Source organism: Polistes fuscatus, unplaced genomic scaffold (assembly GCF_010416935.1).
Source record: "Polistes fuscatus isolate 324 unplaced genomic scaffold, CU_Pfus_HIC Scaffold12, whole genome shotgun sequence".
Lineage (NCBI taxonomy): Eukaryota > Metazoa > Arthropoda > Insecta > Hymenoptera > Vespidae > Polistes > Polistes fuscatus.
The window spans coordinates 4,458,247-4,474,795 of record NW_025113020.1 but is presented as its reverse complement, the minus strand read 5'-3'; the positions used below and the strand labels follow the sequence as shown (position 1 = coordinate 4,474,795).

Sequence of the window (16,549 nt, the reverse complement as noted above, 5' to 3'; positions counted from 1 at the left end):
TTTATCTTCTAACAATATTTCAATGTTTCATTCACGGTTTTAACGTAAAAGAATAAAAAGAAGCAGCATTAACGAAATATAATGGAAAATATTTGTTTATAAATGAAGAAAGAAAGAAAGAAAGAAAGAAAGAAAAAAATAACATCAAATATCGTTTAACAATCTTGTAATATTTTCTATCGTGATTTTTCTTTGAAAATAATTCTTTTGTCCGTTTGTTAAAATTAAAACGAAACTATATCTATATATAAAACAATCTAATATCGCGAATATCACGTGCAATGGAATCGAAATCCTTTGGCCTACAACCACGTGTGAGACTCGTGGTAAAAAAATTAGAGTCATAAACAATAATCACGAGCCTGACACGTCATGGCGTAGGGACGAACGAAAAGAAAACGCGTGTCAGACTCGTGATGAAATTATTCCCGATATATTACACGTCATAAAACTACAAAATAAATAATCGATAAATATTCATTAGGCCAAAGAATTAATATCAACAAACGTATGATAATAAATAAAAATTATCCAGAAAAAGAAACATCATCATCATCATCTTCATCATTCATCATCATCATCATCGGATCGTTACCTCGGTCGTAGATTCGATAGATGCGCCATGTTTGAGCAATAATTCGACGACCTTGATACGATTCTTCTTGCAAGCAATGTGCAACGGTGTAAAACCATTTAATGCTCTTGCATTTGGATCAGCTTTCCTATCCAAAAGCAATTTCGCTACTCTAACGTGACCGCAGTGTGCGGCAACATGTAAAGAAGTTAAATAATCGATGGTCACTTCGTCCACTGGTGCACGATGATACAATAAAGCTCTAGCAGCATCAACGTGATCACCTTGAGAGGCCATATGCAAAGGTGCCAAACCATTCTATAACAAAACAAAAGAAAAAAAAGTCATTAAAATAAATATCATTACGTTTTTTCTCTTAGAGTCGCGGCCGCCATATTGAAATTATCCCCACTCCGACTCACTCCATCCCCTCCACCACCTTTTCGATACGCAATTGTTGCACGGTGGTGGGGGACTATTTGAGTCCCACATTTTTATTGAATATTCATTTATATTACGTTATTCCTTTATTAATAAATAAATAAATAAAAAATATTAATAAACACACACATACAACTGTTAGTTTAAATTGAAATAATTATTTTTCTACAACGGAAAAAGTTCTGATAGGACTCATTTGATTTTCTTCAATTCAAACGGATTATACTTTTGTAATATTACAATATTGTAATTTTGTTGTTGTTGTTTTACATTTTTTAATTATATCTGACAACCGGCTTACCTTCGAACGAGCACTGATCGGTGCAGAATTTTCTAGAAGCGTGTTAACAACTTCCTCGTGTCCTGATCTGGCAGCACAATGTAACGGAGTCAAACCGTCCCTTGTTTTCGCATCGATTTGTGCCGAATTTTCTAACAGGATTTTGACGATATTATTTTTACCCCATTTAGCTGCCACGTGCAGGGGACTTATATTGTGCTGAAATTAAAATAGAAAATAATTTTGATTGAATTAAACAAATACAAAAGATAGATTAGATTAGATTCAATTGAAATCCATTTTATAAGTTTGATAATTTATATAAATAATTTTATCTTTTTTTCGTATATACCTTAGCCAAATAATTAACGTCAGCGCCACGTTTAATTAACAAACGTGCTATCTCTTCGTTACCATAATGAGCAGCAATGTGTAACGGGGTGAAACCACTTTTAGATGTGACATCAGGTTTGTGATCGTTCTAAAAATCAAATAAAAATAATAATAATAATAATAATAATATCAATTCAAATAGATTAAATCAATAATTTCAGATTCGGAATACTTATTATTATTAATATATTATTAATCGATATTTCTTATTATTAATCAATAATTTCAGATTGAGAATACTAAATACGCCAATTCAATTTTCAATCTAATTATGAAAACAATAATAAAATATTACTTGTAAAAGTAAATCGGCTGCCTTGCAATCGTCTTTTTTAGCGGCAATGTGTAATGCCGGTAATCGAACTTTTCCTTTAGAATCGTTTTCCAAAAGTACACTGACGACCTTGTCGTGACCTTGCTGCATTGCCACAGCAAGCGGTGTGAATCCATCCTAAAATTATAAAAAACAAAAGTAATGAAGAAATCGAGTACACTTTAAGGTAATAAAATGAATTTTTAAATAGAAAGAAATTGAGCAATTGTTTACCTCCGTAGCGAGGCTCTGATTGGCTCCATTGCTGAGCAACAATTTGACGACCTGATCATGGTTTTCTTGGGCCGCCATATATAACGGTGTAAATCCATTTTGCGATTGTATATTAACCGCGGCACCATATTGAATAAGAATATTAACTATTTCTGTTTGGCCAGCTAAATAAACAAAACAAAACAAAAAATGTATAGATAACAATTGATTAACAATTTTTTAACAATTTATTATCAATATAGTTTAATATATAGGATGATTAATAAATTATTATGCTGTATAGTTTACCTAATGATGCTATGTGCACCCAAAAATATATAAATAACAATTGATTAACAATTTTTGAACAATTTATTATCAATATAGTTTAATATATAGGGTGATTAATAAATTACTATGCGGTATAGTTTACCTAATGATGCTATGTGCACTCAAAAATATGTAGATAATTGATTTACAATTTTTGAACAATTTTTGAACAATTTATTATTAATATAGTTTAATATATAGGGTGATTAATAAATTACTATGCGGTATAGTTTACCTAATGATGCTATGTGCACTCAAAAATATGTAGATAATTGATTCACAATTTTTGAACAATTTTTGAACAATTTATTATTAATATAGTTTAATATATAGGGTGATTAATAAATTACTATGCAGTATAGTTTACCTAATGATGCTATGTGCACCCAAAAATATATAAATAACAATTGATTATTCATTTTGTAACAATTTATTATCAATATAGTTTAATATATAGGGTGATTAATAAATTACTATGCAGTATAGTTTACCTAATGATGCTATGTGCAATGCAGTATTGCCTTTCTTTGTCGCAGCGTCGACCTTTGCACCCCTTTTCAAAAGTTCCGTTACTATCTCAACGTGTCCATCTTTGGATGCTAAATGCAATGCGTTTAGACCGTTCTGCAATTTATCAATGTCATTATTATCATTAGAATAATATTAATTAATGAAATATTCATGTTTTAAAAACATGTTTTAACCCTTTGCATTACTATGATCATCAGTGTTGTTTTAAATCACAGGTGTACATTTGTGTTGATTTATTTTTGTTCTTTTTGATTTGTGTTTGTCCGTTTGTTCGATTAAAATTAATTTTAAATTGACGAAACGTTTGATTGATTCAGAACAAAAAAATTGAAATATATTTAATATAATGAATATATTAATTAATAATGCAAATTAATATGAAACAATTAATTCATTTATATCATATATAACACACACGTTTTTTATTTATATTATTATTATTATTATTATTATTAATGTATAATTAAATCTAGTTTTTACCGAATTTGCTGTATTTATATCTAGATCTGTGTCCAGATATTCGATGATTTTTTCGAGATTTCCAGATCTAGCTGCGCGAAGAAATGCGGTTGTATCGTCAGCCTGAAAAAATAAAACAGAACGGAAACAAAAGTTACGTTAAGTAAAATGACGTTTTGTCAAATGTTTTTTTTTTTTTTTGGACGGAAATAAAAATGTAAAGTAAAAAAGAAATAGAAAAAAAGAAAAAAAAAACAAACAAATAAAATAAAATAAACTAGAGTTGAGAAAGCAATGAGAATTTATATTACCATAATGAATTTATTTATACATTAAAGTGTGTGCATACATTCTATTTTTGATCTAATTAAATCTCATCTCTTCTGTGAAATCTAGTTTACTGCAGTAGTAGTAGTAGTGGTTTGTGTCTCTTCTTCTTCTTCTTCTTCTTCCTGTTGTGTACATTAAACGCTTCGATTACGATATTTATTTTCGTTATAGCCTAGGGAAATCGATTATTACAAGGTCTGAAAAAAAGGGTGATAAAAAGGACAAGAAAGAAAAAATAAAAAATATATATATAATATTTTTCATTCAATATATACGATTTTGTTTTTCCTTTCAATAATTTCCTATCATTTTTTGTAGTATTTTGTTTGTAAAATTGACACCATGTAGTTTGATAAATAACCACACACGTGTCTGAACTAAAAACAACAACAAAAATACACTTGGGATGATAGTAGTAGTGTAATAGAATAATACTGTGCACATTTGTTTGTGCACATTTGTTTGTGCACATTTGTTGGTGATTATACATAATAATATCAAAATACATATCACATTTACATGTATAGAATACATGTTTTTTATTCAACATTGTTTTACTCCAACATTGTTTATTCAATTGTTGTATTCAATTATAATTAAAAACAAATTAAAATACGTACAAATCTCTCACAGTGTGTTCACTTCGATGAACTTCGGAGAACGTATGATTTAATTATTAATAAAAATAAACTTAATAATTATTTTAATTTTGGATAATTCGTGGTGCGTCTGTGTGTATTCACAAACGAACAAATTAATATCACCTCGACATACTCATAAAAATTCACTAATCGTCATTTGTAATTATTAATAAAAATAACATTAATAATTATTATAATTTTGGATAATTCGTGGTGCGTTTGTGTGTATTAACAAACAAACAAATTAATATCACCTCGACATACTCATAAAAATTCACTAATCGTCATTTTTAATTATTAATAAAAATAACATTAATAATTATTTATAATTTTGGATAATTCGTGATGCGTCTGTGTGTATTCACAAACGAACAAATTAATATCACCTCGACATACTCATAAAAATTCACTAATAATAATTCAGTAATAAAAATATAAAAATAAATTCAGTAATAATTAATTCTACCGGTTTGTGTGTGTGTGTTACTTCTCTTATGAAAAAAAAAAAAAAAAAAAAAAAATCAATTACAAATAAAGTCAAATAAATAATAATAAAAATCGAACAAAATTAGGGGTACATCGTAAAAATAAAGGGAACCCGATATACTCCAGCGGGGTATACTCTCGATGTTATTACGAAAATAAAAAGAAGAAAAAAAAACTTTATGGCAGTATATTCTTACCCGAAAAGAATTCTATCACGTAAGAGCATCCCCCGTACCCTAACACAGGCCCGCCATATATAACCCAACACCCCATCCTAATCTTGAAATCTTAACGAAAGTACATTCCCGTTCTTACATCCCATCGATAAAACTATCCTTTAAAAAAATAATTCAATCGAATGATTAAACACAGTACAAACAAACAGACAGACAGACAGACAGACAGGTAGGCAGACAGACAGGTGAATTAAAATCCTCAAATATTCACGGTAACGATCTTCCTTTCCTTTCCTTCTTTTTTTCCTCTTCCTCTCCGTCCCTCCCCCCGCCAACAGCCCCTCCACCCCTCTCCCTTCCACTTTTTCACTCTTCCCATAACTCATAAGAAATTCATCATCGCAAATATCCGATATCACATTTTCAAGGTTAATTGTAACCGATTATGATTACGATGATGATCAAATGATCAATGAGGTATGATCGAGAAGTATGAAAAAAAAAAAAAACATTGGAATAAGTGGAATGGTGGTGTCCTACCTGATTAGTATTATCCGTGACCATGATGTCGTGCCGGAGAACCAGGAAACGTCCTTGAACGACGAATTGTTCTCTTTCTGTCTGTCTCTCTCCGGCTCGACGACGGGAAACCGAATCCCGAATTCCCGGGAGCTACTTCGGGGATAAGCAAGCAAAGGGGGAAACAAAATGTCAAACTACCCCTCCCGTTTCGATGATGAAACGACAACCACGACGACAACCACGACGACGACGACTAAAACCCAACAGCACCCGCGTCAATCCACCATTCGTGATGCCGCCCCGGGAAAAGGGTAACGCCAGCAGAAGTACGATACGATACTGCACGATACGACAGGAAAACGAGTGAGGAGAAAATGAGTTAGAGTTAGAGAGAGAGAGAGAGAGATAGAGAGAGAGAGAGGGATGCCAGTGCAAATGAGAAAAAGTGAGACAACTGGCCGAGTGAACACCCCGGGGTGGGGGGTTGGTTGCTTGCTTCCTTCCTTGCTTCCTTGCTTGCTTGCTTGCTTGCTTGCTTGGGGTTTGAGGTTGGAGTTGGGGGTTGGAGGTTGTTCGAGTGGAGAAAGAACCTAAACGCCAGATAGGAGCCGCCCTTGTGCGTTCGTACAAAGCGCAGACTCGAACCTACCCAACGATTCCATCTACGAATAAAACAGATACTCTCCCTGCTTCTATATTAGTAATAGTAGTAGTAGTAGTAGTAGTAGGATGATGGTGGTGGTAGCAGTAGTAATAGTAGTAGTAGTAGTTGGGGGTAGGGTGGGGGGTTAGTATCGTTTTTTTTCTTCCTTCCTTTACTTTTTCTTTGAAATATCTCTCTTCTTTCTCATTCCAATTGTCTTTCCATTGTAACCTTTCATCCCTCGTTCTCATTCGTTCTAAGACGCCTAACCTTCCGCGTTAGATCAAATCCGATGATTCGAATAATAATTTCCCTCCTCCCCCCCCCTTCCTACTTCTCACTTATTTTCTTTTTGTCTGCCATACTTATAGAATTATTTTTCTAATTTTATCTAATTTTTCTAACTCGTACCGTTCGAACGATTAAAGAAATCTTTATGATTGGATTAGGGGGAGGGGGAAGGGGGTTGGTTGCTGTTATAAAGTGATAAGAATGATTTCTTCGATACGTATATTTAATAATATAAGGAATTATCGTAATTTTTCATTTGTTACAGATATTAAATCGAAACGTTTCTTCGTTTAACTCTTTTTTTATATAAAATCAATTTGAAAATGTTTATACAAAAAACAGATGTAACTTTATTCGAAATATGTGAACACTTTTAAAGTATCTTCTATTATAAAATTGTCAATAAAAAAAAAATATAATATAATAATAATCATAAGAATGAGAGAGTCATGGTTATTACAAAATTATATAGGGCTGACTAAAACTAACATTGATTAAAGATTTTTCATTAATTTATGATATACACAGTTGTTAAATAATCAATCATTCCTAGATACTATCAGAAAAATTGAACTTTGTTATCCATTATACATATACACACACACACACATATATATATATATATATACATGTACCCCCCACCCCCAAAGTAAAAAAAAATGATTGTATCAATAGCACATTCGATATTTTCGGGTTTTAAAAATATATATTGGACACAGATGAAATTCGAATACGAACAGGGGGTGGGGGAGGGGGATAAAAATGCGTGTACCATCGATCGATCGTCTTGGTCATTTTAAGGGGGGTAGGTGGGGGGGGCAGGGGGGATGGGGGAAGGAAAGGAAAGGGACAAAACCAGCAAGTAAGGCAACACAACAGCAATGACGTTAAAAACATGGGTTGGAAGAAGTAGTAGTGGAAAATGAGTCAGACCTTTGGCAGTAACACCACGTTGTGTTATGCGTCGGCGTCCTAAATCGGTTTGTTGTATGGTGGGCTAGAAAAGCAAGCGTCACCTGTAAAACACACATAGTGTATCTGGTCCCCTTGGCGGCATATATGACGATCAATAAAACACCTCTCTCTTCGTAGTTTCTCTCTCTTTCTCTCTGTTTCTCTCTTTCTTTCTCACACACAGACATTTTCTCTCATTCTCTCTCACTCGCTCTTTTATATGCTGCTAATCAACATTGAAATAAGGAACACGAATACACTTAGCATGTATATATCAAACGTTGCATGTTAAAATGCACCTTACATACCACGATCTTTTCTTTCTCAAGGCTTTCATCACCCACACCAACCTTTAAACCTTGCCCTTCCTTCCTTCCTTCCTTCTTTCTTTCTTTCTTCTTCCATTCTATTATCCTCCCCTTTTTCAAGTTTTTCTTTATTTTCTTCCTCACTTCTTTCTAACCCCCAACCAACCACCTCCTTTTATTACTTTTGTAATTTTTTTTTTATCTCAATCTCGTATAATTCCGTGTGTTAACGAATGTTTTTTAATAGTATTTGATTAAAAAAATGAAGTTTGCAATTTATTTATTTAAGAAAGAACATTATTTGTGTCTGATCGTACGTTCAAATGTTTTTCGTCGATTATCGGGATTCGAATTTTGTAGTTTTTGGCGCGCCATTGTTGCCAATCACCGAAAATACCGCCAAATTTGAATCGAATGTTTTTCCTATCGTTTATCTTTTTGTTAATTGTTTTCATTTTTGTAAGAATTATTTGGAAATAATTTGATATCGTTTTGTTTCTATGTATATTATATATCGGAAAGTATTTTGTTCGATTTTTATCAATTAGAAATATTTCAAAATGAAAATACAATAACGTTGATATTTTTTTTAATTATTAAATTATTAAATGGTAAAAGAAAATATCGTTATGTTTGTAAAAAATTATATGAAAATTTCGATGTATAGAATAACGAAGTTCTGTATTATTGTAAATTTATTTTTAATTGTAAATAACAATCGTACGTATTTAACAAAAAATAATTATATATATATATATGTATACATATATATATATTGGAGATCTATTTATAAATATAGAAAAAAGTAGAAATTTCAGGCTATAACGCTTAACTTGAATAATATGAATAAATATAAAACGCGACACGTGATCGAATTACGTCAATTACGTAAAAATAATAAGAAATGTCGAAAAGTTTATTTTCAACGATCGAACAAATGAATCCTATAATTAATTCGAATCTTACGATTTTCATCTCTTTATTCTTGGCAAATTTTTAATTCTTCAATTGACTTAATAAATTAACAATTAAATAATTAAATAAATAAATAAATAAAAAAGATTAAAAAACGTGTGCGCGTGCGTGTGTGTGTGTGTGTGTGTTACAATCGCATCGAACTTATAATAAACTTTTCAACATTTTCGAGTGAAACGATTAGAGAGGTTAACAATGAAAACAAAACAAAAACTAAACCTTGATCAGTATAGATTTTAAAATGATAAAAATTGTTATTTTTAAATTACCTCAAGCCTGAGCCTAATAATGGGTAGAAATTGAGCCTCAGTCGTCATTCCTAAATTATAAACTGTGTACTATGTTTGACAAAACTTGATGTGCATGCATGTATGTATGTATTATTATACTCTCCATGCTGAAGACGTAGGTCATTGGATATTTATAGAATTCCTTGTTATTCTCCTAACATCTTCTTCTCGTACCTTTTACAAAAGATATTTACATAACTCTCCTAGAATATTATAATAATCCATTATAAATTTCCCCCATAAACGATCAAATATCTTATTAGAAATGTTTCATTTTCAATTTTCATCCCCCGGTATATGCGACTTTCTTCCATTTTTCAAATTATCTTTCAAACCGTTCAACAATCTAATTTTATACTTTTAGTATAAATATATGTGTATAAAATAATATTGTTTTATATATATATATATATATTTATTTTATTACATATCATTCGTAGAAATTTTTCATTCATCGATTTGGAAAATTTGAACAAATCAATTTGGCGGCAAAATTATTTTGAACTGTGAAATACAATCGGTCGATCGATCGATCGATCTTTTCAAATATTATATTTCGATTTATTTTTCTAATCGATTTTTAATTAATTAATTTAATGTATATTAATTGTAAATTTGTATTTTAATTACAATTTTTATTCGCGGAGATTTAATTTTGTTTAAATATGCATTTCGTTATATAAAAAGATATTTATTTTAATTTATAATACGCGTATAGGTTAAGAATAATATTTGAAAATAATTGTTGGCGTTTTAAAATTCAGCGATTGGTAGCACTGATTTTTATGCGCGCCAAACTACGTCGTATTTGAACGCAACGATATTTGATTGACGTTCGTCATTTTTTATTTTATTTATTAGTGTTATTTATTTATTGCAACGTGATTAATTGTTTAAATTATTTCTTTTCTTGTTTTTTTTTTTTATATTAGGAAGTACAAGAAATAGTGGAAAGTGGCTCAAAAGAATTTTTAAATGAAAAATATGACAAAGCACTTGATAATTTTAAATCGGCATTGAAAATATTAGAAAACTCGGATTCAGGCGTAAGTTATTAAATAATTAATATTGTTAATAATTATTATTAATAATACAATGTAATATAAATACAATTATTAAATAATTAATTGTTATTTTATTATTATTATTATTATTAAATTATTAATTCTTATTAAACAATAACAATTATTAAATATTATTAATAATACAATTAATCATTATCATTTGTATATGTAAATGATTTCAGGATAAAGAAAATGTTCAATATATGGTACAATACTTAATATCTATAACTTTATTGCAATTGAATAAATTGCAAGATTTATTGGAAGCATTAGAAATTCTAATTAATTTAGAAAAAAGTATGGAAAGTAAATATCCAATTGTTTATAATGGATTAGCAAAAGCATATATTAAATTATACAGGTACTACTACATATATAAATTTTAAATCAATGAATATTATTTAAAAAATGTTTCATCTAATAAGATTTATGTGTTTTAGGTTCAATTTGGCTCTCAATGAAATTAAACGTGGTTTCGATATTATAAATAAAGGTATAGATTTTGAAACATTCAGTGTACCACCAACATGTATTGAAAAGGAAACAACAAAAGATGGTTTAGTGGTATGAAAAGAAATATTTTAAAATCATATTTTATAAATACCATGATATTTATATATGTATAATTAATATTACATATTTGAAAAAATATAAATAGCTCAGTTTATTGGAATTAAAAGAAATCGCATCAAAGTGGCGTTATCCAGATGCAAAGTGTGCCTTAGAAAATTGTCAAAATGTTATTCCACATTGTCCAACCTCCAGAGATATATATTACAGGTAAATGTACCTGTTCTCGTATTAATAAGTTGCATAAGTGTACATAATCATACATTTTTCTTTTTTTCTTAATTTTATTTATAGTGATCCATCTTTCACTGGTTTCGTTAATGTCATATGTAACAATAAACATATTCCTTGTGCATTAAAGTATCATCCAGATTGTTGGAAATTTACTAAAAACATTATAGATTCGTCAAAAGAATGTTCAGACTCGGTAATAAAAAAAAAATCTACCATATTCATTAATTTTCATTTTAATAATATCAATATATTTGTAATCATATATCTTTGAATAGGATATAATAGGTCACGTATGTCTTAAAACTAACTGTACGAATGAACAAGATATTTGTTTAATAGTCAAAATTGAAATCTATAATCATGAGGCTCAAATTATTGATACCATTCAAGATTCCTTGTTATTGAACATATTAACACCTGCTTCTTCAGTTAGTAAAGGTGCTATTAAAAAAAAAGTATGAACCACGTAATCGTTGATTTTAATATTTATTTATTTTTTTTTTTAAATTTAATATAATAACGTTGATCATTATATACATTTTAATTTTGTATGTTCATTTTTATTACAATATAGCAAATGATATCACCAATACCTCAAGCGTTACTGAAAGAAGACGAGAAGAAAGCGAAAGAAATGTTAGAATTCTATTAATAATACGTATAATTTAAATAAAAACATGCTGAGAATTATTTTATTGATTATAACAACAACAAAATATATTTTATTAATATTTCTTGTATAATACATTTACAGATCTGAAAGAGAAACATCGTTAAAGAAACTAATAGAATTAAGAAAAAATTATTTTGGTCCACTCATAGATGTAAGTGATTTATGATTTATATTAATTTATTAACAAACAATATTTATTATTTTATAAATGATATATATATATTTTTGTTAATACAGGCGGAATATCAAATCGATTTCGAAAATAAAAAGATAGATGATGCGAATCGATTCAATCGTTTCTTATTGGAGTGAGTAAATAAATCTCAATAAAGATTATATATTTAAATTTGATAAATACTCTTTATCAAATAATATATATATATAATATTTTATTTATATATATTTTCTTTTTATATTAGGATTTTGTACGAATATATTAAATCAGAAACGATAGTACGTAAAACGAAATTAATATCAAAGTGGCATGAAACAAAATCATTGTTCGCGGATGTTCCATCCATACAAAAACTTTTAGGTGAATAATCTCATTTTAAGTATTACAATTTATACAATATTTATATTGACAATGTACAACATATATTTTTAATTTGTTTCTTTATTATTTCATTGTTTAGATGTAAACATAATAAATCTCTTACTTAAACACACAAAACTTGTAATGGTTGGAAATTATATATGCATTCCAGAAGCTTTAGGAGAAGTACTTCAAATGTTTGAAAATGAAATAATTGAATCTTACAAAACATTGACAAGTGAAATGTTAGAAATAGAACGTGCACAATCAGCAAGTATGATCAATTATAATTTTACAAATAAATCCAAAGTTATATTAATATAAATAAATGAAACACAATTTATTAATGTTACTGTAAACATTTATTTGCAGTTAATAACGTGGTATCAGATTACTATAATGAAAATGAAGAAGAATGCTGCAGTGGGTCAGAAGAGGTCTGTACATAAATATATGAAAAAACTAATAACTTATTTTTATATTTCTTTTATATACAATGTTAAACACGTTATATTAATATTTAAATGTTATTATCAATTGTAGAGATCTCCAAAAGAATATTTAGAAGTTTCTGACAACTCGCCAGACTCATTTGATAAGAATAGCAATACAATTAATCAAATGAATTCCGATAATAATATAAAAGAAGATGTTCGTAAAAGATTATCATTTGCTCCACCCGAAGAAGAATATTTTGTTAATAATAATAATAATTATACTACAACTGACGGAAGTGATTATGGTGCTATTACCGTAATTGACGATAAAATAAATGATAAAACGGTATATGAAAAAGACGAACCAAATTGTGTTGATCTTTTCGTACGAAAATATTTTAATAATCCATTAGAAAGATTTCATCCGCAGAATCTCAGCACAATCTTGGCTGTAAGCTCTTCCAAATTTTTTATTACAATTTTGTATTAAAATTCCAATTTTACGTGTTATATTTATTTTTTTTCTATTTACAGGATATACTTGCAAATGAAGACATAACAGTTGAAGATAAACATTCATTATTAGAAGAGTTGTATTTTTCAGTTGTACAAGATACTATTAAATCTTCACGAAAATATATGAAGGAGGAGAATTTGTTTAAATTACAATCGAAGAAAATTAAACAAAATGGGGTTAAAGAACGCATGGAAGTAGAGTCAGAAACATTACAATCAAAGAAAGTAAAAGATGAGCAACATTATCAATTACTATTAAAACTCCAAGATAAACAAATAAAAATATTAAAAAGTGAACGACAACAAATTATTAAGATAAAACAAAAGCTTGACAATAAAATTAATTGTTTAAGTGACCAACTAAAGTAAATATTGAAAATTTACTCATATTCATCTAAATTCGTTTATATATTAATAATATGCATGTTATTTAATAATAATTAACTAATTATATATAACATTTCTTATTATCTAGTGCTATCTTTAATGATAACAGAGCATTGAAAATGGAAAACGCTTTAAAAACATTAGAATTGCAATATTGTTATAACAAATTGTCCTTACAGGAGTAAGTAAATAATTTGACATTTATATTTAAATATTGTAACAAAAATTTATCTATATCCCATTAAACGTATTTTTTATTTTTTTGTTTTTTTTTCATAATATAGACCCTATAATTACGCCCACTCAACAAAAGTCATCTTAACTAAAGTAAATAATTTTATTAAAACTTATTATGGATGGAATATTAATTCAGATCTTAACGAATGGTCGTCGTTATTAGATGAAACAGTGAATGCAATTCAAGAACTTCAGGTAAAATATATAATCAATTTTATATAATATATATTAATAATAATGAAAACATATAATATATTTGTAATATTGAATCTAATTTATAATTATATAATTGTTATATATACTAATTTTTCATTGGATTCGCGTTTGTAATAGTTGGAATTTGTGAGATATAAATCGTGGATAGAATCAATAAAAGAAGATGAAAAACTGCCTAAAATAAATATGAAATATATACCGGAACCTAAATACCCAAAGAAATCTTGTTCTTCCATTATAAGCGATATTTTCACTGAATTATTATATAAAAATGCAACAAAACTTTCGCAAGATTTGTCTACATTTCTTTCTATATTGTTGTCCTTTCCAACATCAGATATTTCTGAATTGATACCTCCCCAACTATCAACATTAAAGGAATTTCTTTTTGTTAAAAATACTTCGGAAAAGATTATTAATGAAAAAAAATTAATTGAAGCAAAAAATAACGTCGAAAAACCTCAAGAGATAGATTTGAAACAGATTTCAGAAACTATTGGTAAATTTTTAATATATTTATCCATAAATAAAGTATAAATATAATTAGAATGCATATATAAAACCCATAATAAGGAAAAATAATTTTTCTTAAAGATATATATAATAAATAAATTTGCAGATAACTTCGATCGAATGTTAAAATCATATAATATTGAACAATTAGAAGCAGGAAATACTCAAATGGAAGGTGCTCTAACAAATGGTACAATTAACAATTTTAATGTCTTGGAAAAATCTAACGATAATAAACCGACATCAGGTATGCCTATTAAAGTATAAGTATATTAAAATATATATATTCATAAATAAAATATAAATATAACTTAGAATGCATATATAAAACCCATAATAAGAAAAAATAATTTTTGTTAAAAATATATATAATAAATAAATTTACATACAACTTCGATCATATGTTCAAATCATATATTATTAAACAATTAGATGCAGCAAGTACTCAAATCAAAGATACTCCAACAAATGGTATAGTTAACAATATTAATGTCTTGGAAAAATCTAACGATAATAAACTGACATCAGGTATGCCTATTAAAGTATAAGTATATTAAAATATATATATTCATAAATAAAATATAAATATAACTAGAATGCATATATAAAACCCATAATAAGGAAAAATAATTTTTCTTAAAAATATATATAATAAATAAATTTACAGACACCTTCGATCAAATATTAAAATTATATGATATTACACCATTAGAAGCAGAAAATATTCGAATCAAAGATGCTCTAACAAATGGTACAGTTAACAATTTTAATGTCTTGGAAAAATGTAACGATAATAAACCGACATCAGGTATGCCTATTAAAGTATATAAGTATATTAAAATATATATATTCATAAATAAAATATAAATATAATTAGAATGCATATATAAAACCCATAATAAGGAAAAATAATTTTTGTTAAAAATATATATAATAAATAAATTTACAGACAACTTCGATCGTATGTCCAAATCATATATTATTAAACAATTAGATGCAGCAAGTACTCAAATCAAAGTCTTGGAAAAATCTAACGATAATAAACCGACATTAAGTATGCCTATTAAAGTAGCCTCTAATTTATTAATAAAACGTGAAGATTCCATAGATAATAAAACCCATGAAACTAACGATACAACGATTAAAGACGATAATACGAATATTGAAAGGAAGAACAAAGAAAACGAAATTGACCCTAATGATGAATCAATGAATTCACCATTAAAAAATAATAAGTATGTATATATATTATCCAAAATTTACGAAATAATTGATAATATTTTTGGTAATTACAATAATCTAAAGTTATTTTATAATTAATTTATTGCCTCTTTTTTTTGTTCGTATAGTCATCATTTGGAGAATTTAAATGTAAAATTTGATAATAATACATCATCATTATCACATTTTCTTACAAGTGAATTTATTCAAGGTATTAAAAAGTAAATATTATTAAGTAATTAAATCTGTAAAAATGCATATAATGTACAAATTATATTATATTACATATAACTCGTTAATATATATATATATAATAATAATATATAAATATTTTTATATTTTAGATTTACTTAAAGTAAAAGACAATATAAAAAATATTATGAGAAGAAGAGGTAAGAATATTATATTATAATTAATTATCTATGTATTAATGACAAGAATCATTTTCTATATTACTATACAATTATTTTGGTAATATTTTAGATGAAGAAAGTTTGTCAACTGATTCAAATAGTACAGAGTTAACAATAGATTCTTGTACTTTTATATAATAATGTATAATATTATTTTAGCGGTTACTGACAAGAAGGAATCTAATCTAAAAAAAAAAACGTTCATGGAATCAAACTGTTAAATCAATAATGAAACCAGTTATTTATTTATTTATAATGAATCTAATTTGTCCAAACATATACATAAATAGTAGTTTTTATATATTACATTATCGTGCTTTTAATTATTAGAATGTGGACATCAATTTCATAAAATGGTATGGTATATAATATTTAGTTAAAAA

General features: G+C 27.5%; 2 protein-coding genes and 2 long non-coding RNA genes across 5 annotated transcripts in view; 2 read left to right on the top strand and 2 right to left on the bottom strand.

Moving 5' to 3' along the window:
• Positions 1–9,257, bottom strand: part of LOC122513483 (ankyrin-3-like) — a 10,460-nt gene extending 1,203 nt beyond the window's left edge. Inside the window, exons 1-9 of one of the 2 annotated variants that reach the window (XM_043629872.1) lie at positions 7,886–7,904; positions 5,708–6,028; positions 3,556–3,657; positions 3,036–3,168; positions 2,236–2,399; positions 1,984–2,139; positions 1,648–1,776; positions 1,317–1,514; positions 596–892 (exon numbers count right to left, since the gene is read on the bottom strand). In XM_043629872.1, coding sequence (XP_043485807.1) covers positions 596–892; positions 1,317–1,514; positions 1,648–1,776; positions 1,984–2,139; positions 2,236–2,399; positions 3,036–3,168; positions 3,556–3,657; positions 5,708–5,731 — 1,203 coding nt within the window. In that variant the 5' untranslated portion in view covers positions 5,732–6,028; positions 7,886–7,904. Of the gene's footprint in view, positions 1–595; positions 893–1,316; positions 1,515–1,647; positions 1,777–1,983; positions 2,140–2,235; positions 2,400–3,035; positions 3,169–3,555; positions 3,658–5,707; positions 6,029–7,885; positions 7,905–9,129 lie in introns of those variants that run through there. The other variant, XM_043629871.1, reaches the window with a different exon arrangement.
• On the bottom strand, positions 3,990–5,701 carry LOC122513487. The gene is made up of 2 exons (XR_006302763.1): positions 5,189–5,701; positions 3,990–4,515 (listed from the first exon to the last, which is right to left on the bottom strand). It is a non-coding gene; the product is annotated as an uncharacterized LOC122513487 (long non-coding RNA).
• LOC122513191 (reticulocyte-binding protein 3-like) lies at positions 9,143–16,304 on the top strand. Its single transcript, XM_043629458.1, has 22 exons — positions 9,143–9,229; positions 10,083–10,196; positions 10,397–10,575; positions 10,655–10,778; positions 10,873–10,994; positions 11,773–11,842; positions 11,929–11,999; positions 12,111–12,226; positions 12,327–12,500; positions 12,599–12,663; positions 12,770–13,114; positions 13,198–13,544; positions 13,655–13,747; positions 13,851–13,998; positions 14,137–14,518; positions 14,639–14,779; positions 14,965–15,060; positions 15,200–15,340; positions 15,482–15,767; positions 15,882–15,964; positions 16,098–16,145; positions 16,237–16,304. The coding sequence occupies exons 1-22, from the start codon at positions 9,218–9,220 to the stop codon at positions 16,302–16,304; spliced, it is 3,225 nt and encodes a 1,074-aa protein (XP_043485393.1). The 5' UTR covers positions 9,143–9,217.
• On the top strand, positions 16,109–16,549 carry LOC122513488. The gene is made up of 2 exons (XR_006302764.1): positions 16,109–16,145; positions 16,237–16,549. It is a non-coding gene; the product is annotated as an uncharacterized LOC122513488 (long non-coding RNA).

What these genes read in the sequence shown, in the direction of transcription:
- LOC122513191 (XM_043629458.1), top strand. An exon ending in GCATATATTAAATTATACAG is followed by an intron (nt 10,576 to 10,654) that starts GTACTACTACAT and finishes TATGTGTTTTAG; the next exon opens with GTTCAATTTGGCTCTCAATG. An exon ending in TGTTTAAGTGACCAACTAAA is followed by an intron (nt 13,545 to 13,654) that starts GTAAATATTGAA and finishes CTTATTATCTAG; the next exon opens with TGCTATCTTTAATGATAACA.